This window comes from Haliaeetus leucocephalus, unplaced genomic scaffold (assembly GCF_000737465.1).
Source record: "Haliaeetus leucocephalus isolate CR32 unplaced genomic scaffold, Haliaeetus_leucocephalus-4.0 Scaffold944, whole genome shotgun sequence".
In the NCBI taxonomy this organism is placed as follows: Eukaryota; Metazoa; Chordata; class Aves; order Accipitriformes; family Accipitridae; genus Haliaeetus; species Haliaeetus leucocephalus.
The window spans coordinates 1976241-1994098 of record NW_010973380.1 but is presented as its reverse complement, the minus strand read 5'-3'; the positions used below and the strand labels follow the sequence as shown (position 1 = coordinate 1994098).

The 17858-nt window shown below is 41.5% G+C and overlaps 1 protein-coding gene across 4 annotated transcripts in view; it reads left to right on the top strand.

The window, feature by feature from the left end:
• BRF1 (BRF1, RNA polymerase III transcription initiation factor 90 kDa subunit) overlaps window positions 1-17858 on the top strand; it is a 176013-nt gene that overhangs the window by 511 nt on the left and 157644 nt on the right. For 3 of the 4 annotated variants that reach the window (XM_010584136.1, XM_010584132.1, XM_010584137.1), the window contains exon 2: window positions 14037-14117. In XM_010584136.1, the coding sequence (XP_010582438.1) occupies window positions 14037-14117 (81 nt within the window). Of the gene's footprint in view, window positions 1-14035; window positions 14118-17858 lie in introns of those variants that run through there. The other variant, XM_010584135.1, reaches the window with a different exon arrangement.

Below are 17858 nucleotides of genomic sequence, written 5' to 3'. Positions count from 1 at the left end.
GGGGGGGAGGCCGGGATGAACGGGGAGGGAGATGATGGGGGAGATGCTCTGTGTGGTGGGAGCGAGTGCGTGAGGGCCTGGAGCTCTGCGTGGGGTGGGGTGGGGGCAGGAGGGAAGGTTTGGGGCTCTGCGTGGAAGGACTGGGTGCCCGGAGAATGGGGAGGGATAGGAAATTGTTTGGGGTGGAGGACAGGAGTGTTGGGTGTGTGATGGGTAGAGGGAGTACAGGGAGGCACAGGGGCGGTGTGATGGAGGAGAAGGAGGCTGGAAGTGAAGGGTCAAGAGTCTCCTCCTGTAAATAGGTGGGTTGGGGTGTTCGTGGGAATGCCCTGGAGGATGAGGAGCTGTGTGCCTGGAAAAAGGCCGTGTGAAGAGGGCATAGTGTTTGGAAGGGGAGAGAAGGAAGACGGGTGTGGGGAATGTGTATAAGGAGAAAGAAACATAAGCAAGAAGCATGGGAGGGAGCTTAGCAGTGAAATAAGGAGGACTGATGGATTGTATGTCTGTGGGGAAGAAAGAGGAGTTGTGGTGGAGAGGGCAGCACTTGCATATTGGAGTCTGGGAGTTTACTGTAGACTAGGATTTGTCTGATGCTGTTCCTGTCTTCCAACTCAGGGTACTGGCATTATGTTTTTTTATAGCTCATGAGCAGCTCTTGTATCCTTCGCTTTTTCCTGTAGTGATGTGGAGACTACTTTTTTAAGGGCTTGGATTGCTTTTTCCCTCCCACCCAAAATTATGCAGGACAGATGGCATGCAAGCAAGAGCTCATTTTTGGGATGTCTTTATCCTATGAAAAAAAAATCACAAAGGAAAGAGAGTAGTCTACCATACTAAGGCTTTTTCTTCTGAATGAATGAATTTCACAGTAGTTTCCTAAGTTCCTTTAAGGGACTTTTGCCCTTTTCTGCAAATCCTGAGATGCTGTTGTTGGCTGATCTTTTTTGATGGATAGTGCATTAATTCCTTGATCTTGTGTAGCTGTCATATGTGACTGAAAAATAATTCTAGTACCCATGAAGACAGATAAACACTGTGATGATAGGTGGGTGTGTAAAAGTGAAAATGTAACTGGAGCACATTCTAGCATGCTTATGGTGGCTTTATCTGGCTGGCACAAGATATGGTTGCAGGGGCTTCACTCTGGGTTCATACTGTGATCTTCTAGCAAGTCCCCATGTGCATTAATGTATGTAGTTTGGTGAGGTGTTGTTTGTGGAAACAACAGAACAGGACATTCAAAACAATGCTGTTTGTAGATTTGCTAAGTTACTGCAAGGATGAGAGCGGGCCCTGTTTCACACAGTAAATACTTTTAAGGAAATTTGGATATGGGTCGTTTATGCTGTTATAATTCTTTACATTCCAAAACAGATGCTTCTGTTGTAAATAATTTTTTTTTGCTTGACTTAAATGGAGTGATGCAAGCTAATCTGAAAAGATGTATTTGTGCTGTAATAACAGTGTCTTCATGATGTGTGCTTGTCTATTATGCTTGTATGACACTGATCTAAGTATTTGGGAATGGGGAGAAAAGTCCCTTCCTGTGTAAGCAAGATAGAATTTATATCTCTGAGTGTTGTGCTGGCTGGCGAACTTCCAATGGAACATACATTTCTTTTAAGTCAGAAAACATGTACTGGCTGAAAGCAACATTTTTTGGTAAACTATAGCTTTCAGTGACTTCTGATTACATGAGCAGGTTTCCATCAAAGTTACCTGTTTTTAACACCTTCTCCTGTTTTTGTTGGCTCTTTAGGTCTGTGGCTCCAAGGGATTCCCTGTGTATGAAATGCCTTGGGCTGAGGCTCCTTGGACTGCAGTCTGGTGTTCACAGGCAGCCCTAATGTGTGGGGCATTTGCAGTGTCAGAGGTGCCTGGGCTACTGTTCTTGAGACCTTCGCTCTTGGTCAGTAGGGCTGTGTGACTCTGAGACTGTTGTCTATGTATGAGGGCTGTCAGGTTCTCTGTTGCAGAGCTGGGAATTGAATGAGGCTCTTGGTGACTATGATGTTCAGAGTTCCTGTTGTGCAGTAAGATTCCCCAGACCCTTCCAAGATTACTGAAGGCTTCTGTTTGTGTGCTAATACGTGTCGAATGGTTATAGATGCCTTTATTCATAATTTATTTTCATTTTCATCACAAAGAAGCAAAAGGGAATGGAAAGCACTGAGATACTGTTACTGACTTCTCTTTGGTACATCTAGCAAAACCTTTTATTTTTGCCAAGCTGTGTGTTAAGGATTCAGAATCTTGCAGTTGTTTGCTGAAGGAGGAAGAAGAGTACTGCACTCCTCTAATGTTAATACAAAGTGGCCTGTCTAGATCATGCCAAGTCCTTGCTAGTAAGCCCAGCAACCTCACTGTAAAACATGGGAAATCCCTTCTTTTGTTCTCTCAGGGTTGGAAGAAGGTGTGAGATCACAGTTAGGTTTTCCCAGGCAGTATTTATATTCAGCTATCAATGTGCCTAGTGTAGGAAGCCCCAGCCTCAACACTGATGCCTTTCACAGGGAAGCTTGCTATAGCCAGTGTTTTCCAGTGCAGGTGTGTGAGTGTTTCTTTCCATTGTTTTGACAGTTTTAAAGCTGAGCATTAGTGTGCTGAGAAAGAGCGGGCTTGTGCTTGAATATGACTGAAAGCTCTCGCTTTGCTACTGTAGTGAGGTTTGGGGAAATGCAGGCTAGTAAGTCTGTTGGGCAAAAGGGCGGAAGCAACGAAGGATGGAATAGATGGATGTGCAGGTAAATACGGGGGAAGAAAGTTTTTTGGCAAAGTGAAGGCATGCCTTGCAGATCTTTTGGAGTTTTCTGAAGAAGTCAGTAAGTGGACAAAGCAGATGGTTGGATTTGAAAAAGGAGGTTGGCAAGATCCTTCACCAGAAGCTTTTCAAGAATCTGAGCTGTCATGGGTAAGGGAAAGTCCTTACAGAGCAGAGTAACTACTCAAATTATAAGAAATGTAGACAGAAATAAATAAGTCTCCTGAAGGAGGTGCCAGTGAGATTCCATAAAATCTGTGCTGATGATCTGGAAAACAGGTGAATGGTGAGTTAATGAGGTTTGCTGGCAATGCCAAATTATTTGGGGAGGTAAAGACTGTAGAAGGACCCGTTGCTCTTGGTAGCCGGATAGTAGAATAGCAGGTGGGATCGAGAGTTGCAGTGAGAGTTAGGATTGTTACTTGCTTCCACATGTGGGATGGCAGCATCTGGACTGGCTAGTATAACTTGGGAAGGAGATCCCTAGGTCTTAACGGAGAGCTCTGTAAAAACATTTAGCTTGGCGTTCATTCGCAGTACAAAAAAACAGAATGGGGAGGGCAATGTTAGAAGTTATCAGGAGAATATGACAGCATATACATACACTGTTACATATTCACAGCACTATCTGCAATTTAAATATTGTGTACAGTTCTGGTGTGTTTCTCTCTTTTCTTCTCCCTCCTCAAGAAAACCTCTAATAGAACTAGAAAAGATAGAGAGAGGAAGATGGGCTGATTAAGAGTAGGGTTTCTTCAAAAGCTACTCGGTTAGAATGACTGAATAGACTCAGCCTCTTCAGAATGGAAAAGAGATGATTGAATGGGGACATAGTAGAGGCCTGTAAATACAGTAGAATAACACGAACAAGGATGAGCGATTGTTCAGTATCACGTAATGCAAAAACTAGGGATCGCTAAGAAATCTAGCGGCTAGCTTATTTTAAAGGTAGCAAGTAGGAGGTTCAGAAGCATTAGGAGGTTTTTTGTTTTTTTCAGAAAAAAATTTATTGTGAAACTTAAGTTGTGGATGTTAAAAGTTCATGAGTCAAAAAATGATTGGGCAAACAGAATAAAAATGTGTCATGGCCATTAAAAAAAAAAGATACTATTTCTGGCTCAGGAAATCCTTGAGCCACAGATCTCTAGACTCTGGGAGATTATACGAGAGAAGCATCATGACAAGCTTTCCTCCTATGTTTTGTGTTCACTTGTAGGCATGTATATTAATGGACTCTCCCATTCAGAGGTAGGATACTGGACTAGGCAGTCCTTCGATCTGACTTGGCACAGCTGTTCTTGTGAGTCTTCAGGGGAAGATCATGTTCTTAGAGCTCTACAAAGATGCTTTTGATGGTTTTGGCCATTCTTTTAAAGCTGGTCCAAGAATCAGGGCGCTATGGCTTTGCAGCATGAAGTGTAGGTGTCCCTAGGTATTCATACTCGGGGTTTTTTTTAGCTTGTGTTTTGGGAAGTGGTGAGCACAAAACTCCTCTGACTTTGACAGTTATATAGGTATGTTCTCTCTTAAAAATGCTTAGCTAATTCTTCTGATCTCCTTGTGAGAAGTGGTAGTAGAGATATTTACAATTGTGAGATTCTGTGATAAGGTGTCCAGGAATCCAGGCTGCAAGTTGAAGATTTATTTGGAGTAAGGTTTATGAAGTTGCGCATGCAGTACTTTGTAATAAGGACTATGAAATCTTCCCTGATGTTAGCTGGACGATATAAAAGGAGATAGTGTGCTTATGTAAAGATGCAAAGAGAGAGCTAGGCCATCCCAGTCCTGATGAGATGTCCTTTGGAGATGGGCATGACCTGTCTGTCTCAGCATAATAGCGCTGATGCTCTTCATTGCCATGGTCTTGATGGAGGATATGATTGCAGGTTAGCCTAATCCCACAATTCTTACTAGTGCTGTCTGTCTTGGGTAGTGACATCATCACTTCTTGTGAGGTACCTGTTGCTTGCTGTGTCATGAGCTGGTAAGTTCTTTCACTAGCAAGGGGATACCCTCTTCATGCTCTGGAAGGGAGTTATTGTGTATCTAGAAAGACACAATTGATCTTCTGGTAGGAAAGTCCTCACGAAGCACAAGCTAGTGAAAGCTTTGATGGTCTCCGTACTGATCCAGTTAATATAATTCCTAGTTCTGTTGTAAGTGGTCACAGCCAGGTAAGAGTCCATCTTGAGGCTTAACCCTGGACATGTTGTATGCTTGGAGCTTGTGAAGGCTGTGTGTTGAAATTGAGTTTCTGAGCTAAACTGATTTGACCCTGGAAAAGTCTGCAGATACTAGTGGGAAAGGGTTGTCATGCACATTTGAGCTCCAGGGAACTCTCGTTATTTGCACAGAAAATGTTTGAGGCGTGTGCTTTTCCTGGCTGAGTCTAGTTTTGAAGAATAATTATCCACATTATAATTGATAGCCAGTTCAGACTGTCTCAAACTAGCCAAAAGAGGTTGCTCTCTGTGGCTTCTTGTCAAATTTGGGGAGCATTTGAATTAAAATTCCTCATTTTGCTAATTGGAATGAATACATCCTGCTTTTTTTTTTTCTTCTTACCTAAGTTCTTAACGGACTCCTATCAGTCATAACATTTGAACCCATCCCAGCGTGAAGTACAGCAATACAGGGTCTAAGAGCGAGCTAAGTTTCTCCCTCTCCGTTATTATACTGTAATTGCATCCTGGAAAATGGAGCTCCATCAAGCCCATCTGCATTGGTTTTATGGCAGCTGCTTTTGCAGAAAGGCAAGTTGTGAGTCGTGTGCTGCATTTGAAGGCGACAAATTTTCTGATCACTCTTTCATTGTGTCTGGTTGGGAGTCCTCTGTCTTGTGGTACTTGTTGGGAGAAACCGTTTTCACAAGTATTTACCCTTAGGCTGACAGGAGAAAAACAGAGTACAAAGCTGAAGAGAGTGAGGGGAGGAAAGCTCAACATGGTGCAAAAACTGATAGTCCAGGTTTCTCATCAGGTTTTTCTTTAAAGAAGCTGAGAAAGTGGAAATCTGACACTAATCAAAGGAGGAGAAAACAGACCCACCTTAGAGAGCTGGTGTGCAGGCAGTGTGGGGGCAAGCTGGAAGACACAACTGAGAAAATACAGCATGAGAAAAGGGCACTGCAAGGCATACTGAGCTTGTGATCCTGAAATGTACTGTGTCTGGGGAAGCTCAGCTGCTTTTGTTCCAGAAATCACCTTTAAATGCTTGGTAGTAAGTTGAGAAAAATAGCATCTGATAAGCTTCTTGGGCGCAAACCATAAGGCAGTCTGGAAACCTGCCCTTTAGAAATTCCAGGGATCTCGTGTGTGTGTGCTGTCTGCTTTGCCAGGTGCTCTTGGCCCTAGCTGTTCCTGACCAGCTTCTCCCTGGGGCTCCCCCAACGCTGCCCACAGCCCCAGACCCCACGTCAGACCCCCAGGGATGTCTGCCCCTGCCCCAGCAACTCCGCAGCAGGGCTGGTCTCCAGCTCCCTACAGCCCTGCCCTGCCTGCCTGTGGGCCCTGCTGAGCCAGGCCCACGTCCTGCCTGGCCTTAGCCCGTCCCTACGGTCCTGCCTGGCCATCCCGGGAATGTGTCTGACCCTGTTTCCCCTTGCTGGGCCTGATCCTGACCCCCACATGCAGACTGACATCCCACCTGGCCTCAGCCCATCCCTGCACCCACAGAGGTGCCTGATGCCCTGGGCCGTGGCTGCCCCGTGCCTGCTACAGAGTTTGGGGTCATATCTCTAGTAAAAACTTAAATCAGAATTATTTTTCAGAAGCTTTTAGCTAGCTCTTAGTGTGTGTCTTCCCCAACCAGCTGCCTATTTTTACAAAACTGACAGAAACCCTGTAGTTTTGAGACCTCTGTCCCCCTCTCAGCTTTGTTTGAAACTGGGCAGAGAGAGGAGAGCAGTGGGCAGGGCTGCTGTGGGCACTGTTTTCCCTGGGGAAAACGGGATAAAAAATGGAGGTTAGCATAATGAAATGCAGCCTCTGTAGTTGGAGGCAACAGAACTGTGGGATGGAGAAGACAAGTTGGTGGAGCTAGGGGCATTTCTCAACTTCAGATAAGACCTACAGGATTGTGGTGGGTTGACCCTGGCTTGACACCAGGTTCCCACCAAAGCTGTTCTGTCACTCCCCCCTCCTCAGCTGGACAGGGGAGAGAAAATATAACAAAGGGCTTGTGTGTCGAGATAAGGACAGGTAGAGATCACTCACCAATTACCGTCATGGGCAAAACAGACTCAGCTTGGGGAAAATTAACTCAATTTATTACCAATCAACCAGAGTAGGGTAATGAGAAATAAAACTAAAATCTCAAAACACCTTCCCTCCACCCCTCCCTTCTTCCCGGGCACAACTTCACTCCTGGATTCTCTACCAAGCCCCCCCAGTGGCACAGAGGGATGGGGAATGGAGTTTATGGTCAGTTCATCACATGTTATTTTCTGCTGCTTCATCCTCAGGGGCAGGACTCATCACACTCTTCCCCTGCTCCAGTGTGGGCTTCCCATGGGGTCACAGCCTCCTTTGGGCATCTCCCTGCTCCGGCGTGGGGTCCTCCCCAGGCTTCAGGTGGATATCTGCTCCACCGTGGACCTCTACAGGCTGCAGGGGGACAGCCTGCCTCACCATGGTCTTCCCCACTGGCTGCAGGGGAATCTCTGCTCCGGTGCCTGGAGCACCTCCTCCCCCTCCTTCTTCACTGACCCTGGGGGTCTGCAGGGTTTCTCTTACATGTTCTCACTCTCTCTGGCTGCCGTTTGTGTCCCAGCAACTTTTTTTCCTTCTTAAATATGTTATCACAGAGGCGCTACCACTATCGCTGATGGACTCAGCCTTGGCCAGCGGCAGGTCCATTTTGGAGCCGTCTGGTATTGGCTCTGTCGGACACAGGGGAAACTTCCAGCAGCTTCTCACAGAAGCCACCCCTGTAACCCCCCCCTCTACCAAAAACCTTGCCACACAAAGCCAATACAAGGTTACTACTTCGGTAGGAGGGTTATGGAGTAATTGTTGGCTGGCCACCAAAGTGGGATTCTTGACACACAGGACTTACTCTGCTTCTGGGTTCTCGGGTGAATGGGCATCACTGGTGTGTCCATGTGAGATTGAACGGTGTGACTGTCTTGACTCAGCTGTACTGTTTTATGGTTGATTGCTTGGAATTTCTATTTGTTTTGGTGGCTTTTGATTAAAAATACATAATAAATTACTAATGCTTGTTCTCTTCTTTAAATGCTAGGTTGGCATTTATTATTTGAGATTTACAATAACTGGTGTGAATTAAAGTCTTTTAACTTACTCTTACATAGTGACTAGGCCAGGAGGTTTTAGGATGGTGACAACTATACAGACATAGTCATAGAAATGGGAGGCTGCAAGGGGCATTGACAGTATTAATCCAACTTCAGCACCGAGTCAGGATCATGCAGAGCTCATGGCTCTTGTGCAGTATACATACACTATGACTCTCCGTCTCCAAATGTACATGAGTTTGCAAGATACTAATTTGAGGCTGGTGGGAAGAATGTTGCTTGTGGAAAGATACCTGCTTGCTTTTGCTCATAGGGAGAAAGGAAAGTTGTGAACTAGTAGCCCTTAACACACCAACAAGTGTTTGTTAAAACTTCTAGTGTAGGAGGCTCCACAACGTTTGTAAGTAGGCTGTTTCAAATATTAGAATATCAAGGAAAAGTTTCTTCCTGCTAATACAATTTTTTCTTTGGTTGCAAGTAAATTATAAGCAACTTACTACAGTGACCCACTTGTACTGCCATAAATGCTGAACGTGTACCCTTACTCTGCAGTGTCCTTTGACAAATCTAATGTAGCTTACCCTTTAGTAAAGCTGTGGTATGCTCAATTTTTCAGGCGTGCCTATGGAAGCTTACTGAAAGGTTTTGCATGTACTGTTTTATCCTTAAAAACTTCATGATGGTTTTCCATCTAGGAGTGTGAGCTACGTCGACCTCAAATGTAGAACTTGACTGGTGTTTGAATTGATCAAAGTATTTCAGTCTTTTGGGGTTTGTGGAAATGGAAAGTTACAAGAAGGGAGGGGTTATATACAGGGAGGAAAAGCTTTCATAAAATTCAAGCTAAGCTTACTAGCCATTCATCTTCTATGCCTTTTTTTCCTCTGAAACTTTGTAAGATGGACAATTACTGTCACAGTAAGTGCTAGTGAGACAGTAAAGAGGATGAACTCTATGTTTGTATCAGATCATGTGTTTTTGTCTGGTCAGTTGTTATGTACAATAAAGGATTCTTCTGTATTTTTCAATATTACAAAAGTGGAAGGAGTAGCAGTTTTGTTTTTACTTGGTAGTTGTTAATTGGTTCCCTTGTAGGATATATTGATAGACCAAATCCTGACATAAAATATTTCTTATAGTGCAGCCTCGAACAGTCCTGAAGTGGGTTCCACCAGTAATACACACACTAAACTTGAAATGAAACTGCTGGATACTGAAAAGTGAAAATAATGTTAATATCAGCAAAATTCCTCTTACTTGTGGTCCAGATTTCTAGAGACGACACTAATTCACAGTTAATTTTAAATTATGTAGAGTGGTCATGATGTAATTTGCAACACAGAAGAAAGTATGGATATGCTGGATTTGCAGGCCTTTTTGGGAAATCCTGAAAAGTATTTACCTGTTATACTTTGTTCTAGGTTTTCTCATTACAAAACCAATTCATAATCATGTTATGTTGTTAAGGAAGAGGGGAAACCTGCATCTACTTCATGCAAAAAATAATTATCCGCTATATGTTTTAGTGAGATAAACTGAATCAATTTTTGCTTCTCTTCTGAAATCCTCCAGGTGGCAATCTTGCATCAGTTAAGCGTACAGTGGTTTTTTTTCTGGCATTGAGTCTTTTATATGCTGTCCTTGTGATGGCAACAAATGCTTGCTTGAAGTGCTGCAGAGTATACTGCTGTCAGTTGTGAAAATGCTGAATCCTGCACGTAACTTGGACACGGACCGGTTTCATAGACTTGTGCAGCCCTAAACTCAGGTGTGGTGAACACAACAGTATATTTATCTTTGGTTGGTAGTTATGAAAATAAGCCCATAGATAGTTAGCTGTGATGGACTAGATTAAAAGCTGTCTATGTAAGTTATTCAGCAGTACCATTTCAGCAGGCTGTGGTGCATGCAGATCCGTTAACTTCCCTGTAAAAATGGCTGAGAAAAGAGTTATTTTGGTTACAGACTTAAGTAGTTTTGTGTGTTCAGAAAATGTTAATCACATCATCTTGCTATTGTAGGCATGAATTGTGATGGGGCATTTACTTGAGTAGGAAGCTCATTAATTTTTCTTAGATTATCTAGTCTACCCTGATTATGAAACTGTTGGTGTGATGCAGTCTGCATTCTTTACCAGACCCAGATTTTATGCTGGGTCTGTAAATACGTGGATTTTAAACTGAAGTTTTTTTTCTTACCTTGTCCTGAAGAAAGGGCTGATGTTTTTTGGTTTTAATATCACAGGGAAGGATTTTGGTAGGACTGGTCCTATCAAATAGCAGATACACTTCGGGTCAAGTTGCAAGCAGCTTCATTCTCTGTCTTCACTTGCTCATTTATGTAGAGGAAACAAAATCCATAATGCTGGGACTGAATCTGTTTCTTCCCCAAGTGTTAAATCTGAAATTCAGCATGTCACTAGCTCTCAGAAAAATGCCCTTTAAGCTGGAGATGCATGAGTGGCTGCTCTTTGTCCCCTCTGTGTGGAGGGACGTGATAAGTGCTCTTCCTGCTATCTGTCGTCTCTTTGTTGCTGTTCAAGGTTACCACAGACTTCAAGCTTTGCTTGCTCCTTTTACTGCTTGAGGAACATTTTTGTAGAGAAGCAGGGTGACGTGTCTTCCTTCGTCAGTGGGTCGGTGGAGCAAAACAGAAACAGCCAAGGTGTCTGGGTTTGACCCTGCGCACGGCAGCTGTGCCCTCAATTGTGCTGCACAGAGCAGACGTGGGGATGGCTTGAGGGACGGTCACTGTAGTTCAGCACTTGAGTAATGCAGGGTTATGGGCTGGGTCTGGACCCGCGTAAGCTTTGACCGAGTATCGTCAACTTTTCAGATGTTTCTCCTTCATCTTCAGTTCTCTTTTGGTGTCTTGGGGGACTGTAGCCCACTGAGAGGACCACAAAAAAGTTGAGTAGCTGTACTTTTGAGCTGCATAACACATCCCTCCACACCTTCTGTTGTCCAAAATTTCATGTAAACATCCAAAGCTAACTTGGAGAGGAGGCTTCAGTTACGCAAAGCTGAGAATCTGAGTTAGTTTCTAAAAATAATCAGTAGATGACAATGTACCTTGGGAGGTGCCACCTCATGAAGGAGGGTATTTGAGTTGGCTTAGGGAAGTATTAGTGTTAATGTTGAAGATTTGAAGATTTGGCAGGCAGTACTTGAAGACACCAAATATTTCTCGGATAGATTTTTGTATATCTTGAAAGCTGAATGTGAAAACCCAAAAGCTTGTTTAATTCGCTTTTGAAGTTTAGAGGGAAAAATGGAAAAGGTCAAGAAATGTAAAAACTTCAGTTAAGCTGGGATGTTAATTTGGTTGCGTCTAGTGATTGCTGTTCCTTTCCTTTGTACTTTTTAAATGACTAGCTTTGTAGGGATTTTTGTCTTTAAATGAATTTGATGATTTCACAGTTTTCTTTTTTAAGAGTTTATCTTTTTATTACCCAGCTGAACAGTTTCGTTAATGAGTTTGGTTTGCATTCTGCATGTAAAGATGAAAGCTGATGGTGAGACTTCATAGTCAATGGCAACATTAGTTTGCAGTTCTGAGAGTGTAAGTGCTCAACAGACTAGTTTTCTGTCAGTTTTCAAAGCCAAATGCTAATTAGAGATGTACAGTCTTTCCAGTTAACTCGCTGAGAAATGGGCACATCAACTCTGATAGCAGAATTTGTCTTTCAGATAGCTCTGCTAGTATCTGCTGCAGACTCTATAGCTTGGAAAGAAATTACTTTTATGTACAATGTTATATCTCGATGTCTAATGAAGAAGAATCTTAAAGAACAAAACCACTGAAGTCTCAGCTTAATTTTATTTTGTTTTTATTCTTTCTGGAGTTTAGCTTCTGAGTAAGTTAAATTATTTTGTTAATAGTATTGCTTATCACTACTGTAAGATTGCTTTTGCGCAAGCTTTTTAGTAGTGACAGGGAAACCTGTAAAAGAGTAAGGTAGCTGTTTTGACAATGATGGTCCAATAGAGTTCAGTATTTTGGTTTATTCAAAGATAGAGGGGACTGAAAAGTGGAGCCTTTGTTCTCAGGAGGGGGCAACGGTGCCTTTGATGCAAGTGCTGGATGTGCCTGCTACCTCCAGCCTGCCCCGCAGTGTGTTCCTGCTCTTGCCCCGCAGTGTGTTCCTGCTCTTGCCCCACAGTTTATGGCCTCCTCCGCTGTACATCATGATGCTTGAGTGTGTGCTCTCCTGCTGCAAATCAGACAAGTGAGGTAGCCTGTGGTAAAGCAAACCCCAAAACAACAAAAAAAGGAGGGTAGGAGGTAGAATTCCTGACGTTAGATTTGCTACTGAAGAAAAGGAACATAAAACTATTGCCACTGTTGATATAATTTTTGCCAGGTAATCCATTCTTATTAAATGTACACCAAAAATGTTATGTGTGCTAGGGTAATTTGGTAACCTCTCTCTGTTTTGCATCATCGGTTTGTTTTGGAGCATTTGTGGAAATATGAGACTGTACCTATAAGAATAGCAAGGAGACAGTGCTGTCTATAATAGTCTGGAGCAAATAAGAGTTGGGAAGGTTACCTCTGTATCTAGTGAGGATATTTAGTGAGGATACTTATTGAATATTTTTCATTTCTAATTAAGAAGTTGAACTGAAGTACTTAAGCTGTGGAGCATTTATGTGGGAGCTTCCAATTATTGTTTGTTGAAAGGATCTGTTAATAAAGTGTTGTGGATAGCACCGGGAACCTAATTTAAAGGTTGTATGGAAAATTAAGCTTCGAAGACTTATAGACAATAATTCTGCAGGAATATTAGCTTTTCTGTTTTTTTTTTCTTCAACATGGATGAACATTAAATACAGCTGAGAGGAGACTAGACAAGAAACTTTACTAAGAGTGAACAATTTATGTCACAGTTTCTCATCATTTGTACCTGCTTTGGAAGTATCTTATTCAGGTGTGTAGGAGAAATGTCCTCAACTGCTTTCAAGTGACACTTCACTCCTCTGTATGTTTCTATTCCAAAGCCATTCTAGTTTGTTCTAGAGAACTGGTGTAAGATGAGAAAACATAGCTACAAGAACTTGAGGAAAAACTGTAGGCATCATAGGCAACAAGATGACTTTTTTCCGTATTCTGAAGAGCAGACTACTTGAATTAAGAAGTCCCATTACTAACAAATTACTTGTTTTAAGTCCTGTGCAATTTAGCTTTTTGGTCTTACTTGCTGTTAAGCTGATAGATTAGAATATCCTGCTTGAGGTAGCCTGATTGTTTTTAAAAAAACTTCCTGCTTTAGTGGCAGACTATTTCTGTCCTTGGTAGTTTAATTACCTGTTCTGTGAGATTGGTTTGCATGAGTAGTTCCATTGACTCCCAGCAGACTCTGCATTCAGGCTTCTCAGCATTGGCATGGATGCATAAACGAGCCTCTAGTTTATGCTAATTTACAACTCAACTTATTTTAGTCTCCAACCTTTCAGGGTATAAAAGTAGCAGTTCCAGACTTGGAGTTTTTGTAGCCTAGGTGTCACTGTGTGTGCCTAATGTTAAACTGAAGTTATTTTAAAGTAAGTGTTACATCTGTAGTAGCCAACACAGTCATTATTGAATGCTAAACATGTTTTATGTTCTGTAGTGCCAGTAATTAGCTATTAAAATTCTGTATTGAATATTCTTCAGACCAAAAATATTAACTAGGCAATTGTTTCATCATTTACTTTGAGAAATATTTTACAATATTGATTTTCATGTTCTACCTAAAATAGGGGTTGTGACATTTTTGTACTTTCTTTGGAGCTGAGATTTGGAGGGTTTATGGAGCCATGTAATTCTTATGGTATCCCAAGGAAGAAATAAATTGCACAGGATTTGTACTTGATGACTTAAGCACTTCTGTTGTCCTTCTTAATGTAATTTGGCATGTTGTAAATTATACAGATACTGAATATAGTGGCACAATAAGTTTTCTTTTAATATTTGAATTCAGTTACTGCATTTGACATGTCTGTCTGTCTCTTTTTTTTTTTTTTTTCCCCCCCCTAATAGGTGCCGGCAAAACACCAACTTTAGGAGGAGGATTCCATGCCAATCTGGGAAAGGAGTCACGAGCACAAACTCTACAGAATGGTACTTGCAAGCTTTAGTCTTGTTGCCATGATTTTTTTTATCAATATGGTTGATTACAATTAATTTTTAGTTTTGAATGTGACCTCAAAACCTTGGCAGGCCACTCGTTATTCAGTTGACAAGTCTGCTTAGTGCTGATTTTACATTGTGCTCTCATTTGGTTGTTATACCTGATTTATGAGGTCAGGTAGCTGGCTGGCAAAGGGTAATGGTACCTGACAATACTATTGTAGTTTAAAAGGGCCTTTTCAAGGTTGACATGCCCATTGCACCTTTTCATTATCAGTTAACCTATTCTGGCTTTTTATTTTATCAGTTTTCAGGGTTCTTGAAATGCTTTATGCATGTTTATTTTTAAGTATAATTGTTCAAATGCTTTTGTTTTTATGCAGTAGAAGTGTGAGACAATGCATATATTTATGCACACTTCATAGTAATTGTGCTTAATATGTGACTGTTGAATAGAGAGGGGGAAAAATGGAAAAAAGATTTTAGTGTCCAGAGGATATTTAAATAAATACTCTCATTACATGCTATACATTCTAATTTAGTTCTATATAATCTACACTCTTTAAAGAGAATGAATAAAACCAGCTTTTATTCCAGAAACAGAATGGTCTTCCTGTTTCAATTGCTGTTACTCATATCAATGGACAGGAGTTGTCATTTTTTGGCTAATTAATACTCTTGTCTCATGACTTTTCAAGATGACAGCTGATGGACTGTCATATCAAAGACTCAGAAGCTGACGTGTAATTAACCAAGGGATGTAGATGGGATTTACTGATACAGTGCTCATTTTGGGGGGATATTTTAGACAAAGGTATTTTCTTAAATTAAAGTATTATACGTGCAACTCAAACACAGAAAATCTTATCTGATACTATGCCTGCATAGGTATACAAAGGATAAGATTGATCTGATGATATATCTCCATAGGTACAGAAAGGTTGATATTGATCTGTGTTACTGAAATATAGCCAGGTTGCTTTACTCAGCATTATTCAGCTGATTTATATACAGATTGTTTTATATACAGAATGTTTTATTCAGCTGTTTGTACTGAACAGTATTGAGCCCTGCTTGTTTGGCAGAGTAAAGCTTGCACTTTACATGAGCTAGTTTTAGAGTCAGGTCCAAAGTTACTATCTTAAAAGTTTTAAAAATGCCTGTATAAAGTTAACCTATATAAGCAGTAGAAAAAGACCACTACAATACTTTTTACGGTTAGTGAAGTTTGTTTTTGGATAAAGGTACTTTAATCAAAACTCTAATTTTGCACAGGCACTTTAAAAATAAACTGGCTTGTTGTGCATAAGGACTGCTCAGTTCCTTGTCTTTAATTGTAGAAAAGTAAAATGCTGATGAGAAAAAATGCTGTCCTATTGCTTCTTGGAGTGTTTGAATTCTTCAAAAGCCCTTTTGGTTATGCTGAAAGGTAATCACAATTAAAGACAGCGTAGGCGTTTTTCTGGAATCTAAACATGGCTTCTTTCTTGGATGAGTGTTTGCTGGGGAATATGTCTGAGCATCTTCCTTCACCACAGCTTTTGTGTGGAGGGGCCCACCTAATCATACACAGCGATTCTGACTTGGCTACAGTCTATCAGCATCATATACAAGAAATTATAGTTGCTTTAAATGAAATTATCTCCCGAACAGTTTTGAAACAGGAACACAATTTGTCTTTTTACCTGTATCTGTCTGAGGCTCTTTACGGGTTTTCTTCTCTTTTTTGTGGCTATCCTTTTGGTCTTTGATTTCTGTAGCCAACCTGCATTTGTCATGCTGCCAATCTGTCTCTGGGAAAGTTCTTTTCAATGAGCTAAGTGATGTTCTTGCTCACTCCCAGGCATGAAAACAGCAGCTGATATTTCAGGTAGAGCAATTGGTGTTTGAAAGGCTTTTCTCTCTGCTGCTATATAATGAGCTGGTTGTCTGCTGCATTTAATCACACTTTTAGCTTTACATAGTTTTTAATTGCAAATTGAGCTATGGCAGTGAGCTTACAAAATCTCACCCTGCCACTGTATGCCCATGATCATGGCTACTTTTTTGGTGAAACTATGTTAATATCTATTGTATTTAGACTTGAAAGTGTAGCAAGGTAAATGAACTTACTGTATATATTTTAAAGAAAAAGTGTGGGGTTGTTCATTGAGTGAAACTGAAGTGCACTGATAGTTGACTGTGTTAAAAATGAACAGTTATCCTTGGAGCACTATGCTGTCTGATCAGAAAAAATGCTAAGCTACTTATTTATTTATTTGCTGGTACTACTACGTTTGCATTTCCAAAGTTAACTGAGTTGCAAATGAACTGCTGAAATTAGCTTCCATCAGGATGCTGGTGCAGCACAGCTTGTGAGCACGCTTCAGGAGGCCTACTTGCTGATGGCTCTTACGTCAAGGCTGCCTGCTACCTTCAGTAGTGTAAGCATACGATTTTCTCATATATGGTGCTCTATACAGGCTATTGCCAAAGGGAAGAACCAGACTCTGGAAAGCAGGGATGGGTGGCGGAGCCCAGATTGCTCTGGAGGTCGTCCCCAGTGTATTCGAGAGCAGCTGAGAGCATGTTTGTGTGTGGTCTGAGAGTGCTGGCAGGTCTCGCACTGTGCCTGTTCTGCTTGCCAGCAACCTGCAGGCTTGACATGATGCAGGGAAAAGTCCAGCAACAGAGCAGGGACTTGCTGTTTTTTAAAAAAAACCAGCCCAACAACCTTCCTCTGCTTTCCTGTCCCTCCCCCATGTAGTTTGGGCCAAATTCTTCCTTGCTGTAATGTCTGTCTTTTGAGGGGAGGTGAAAGGGAGGTGGTCTGGGCTCGCTGTCTCTTACTTAATCACTAGCAAAGCAGCTGGGGTTGGCTGAATGTATGATGCTGCTATTTTTTGAGGCTTTTAATGAAAAGACATTCAGAGTTAGATGAAAACCAGTTTTTTTACTAGAATACCTAAGGTAATAATTTTACAATTTTTTTCTTTTCCTCCATTCTAAAGTGAAGAAATGCAGAAGTAAAATCTCCCAACAACTGCTCAACAGTTCTGGACTGTTCTACAAAATCATTATTTTGTGCATTGGTGTTTATATATATATATGTATATGCTCTAAACAAAGCCATGGGCAAACCCTGAAGGTTTTATAGTTTCCAGGTTTGTAAGAATGTCTAATACACAGAACTAGTCTCCTTTATCACACATGCCTTTGCTGTATGTTTCCTCGCTATTTATAATGTGGTGGTGCATGGCAGTTCATAGTCTCTGCCTTTCTTTGCTGAACCAGCTGATGTTTGTGGGTGTTCGTTTGGGAATTGGCTGCTTATAAAAACTGGAGTCTTGTTTACACTTGCTAAAATATTTATGCAGGAAAGACTTAATACTGTTCTATTAGTTCATAATCAGTTTCAGTGTGTGGTACTGTGCTAAATGAGCATGCTAAGCTCCACAAGTTCAGCGAGCTCAGGTCCACAAAATGCTTCCTATCTGTTCATAGAGCTCATTTTTTGTAGTGAAAACCTGGACATGTATGTGATGATGTGAAGAGGTGTTTTAACTTTGTTTCAAAGGATTAGACAAAATAGCCAAACAGTACTGTTTTTGTGAGAAAGAATTATGAACACAATACTAGCTCAGAGAGGGGACCCTTTGACAAGACTTCTTCCTCTGTTGTCTGAGCCTCTTCAAATTGCTACAGTATTGCCCAACTTTTATGGTTACTTACAGGGCTGAAATGCAGAGTTCT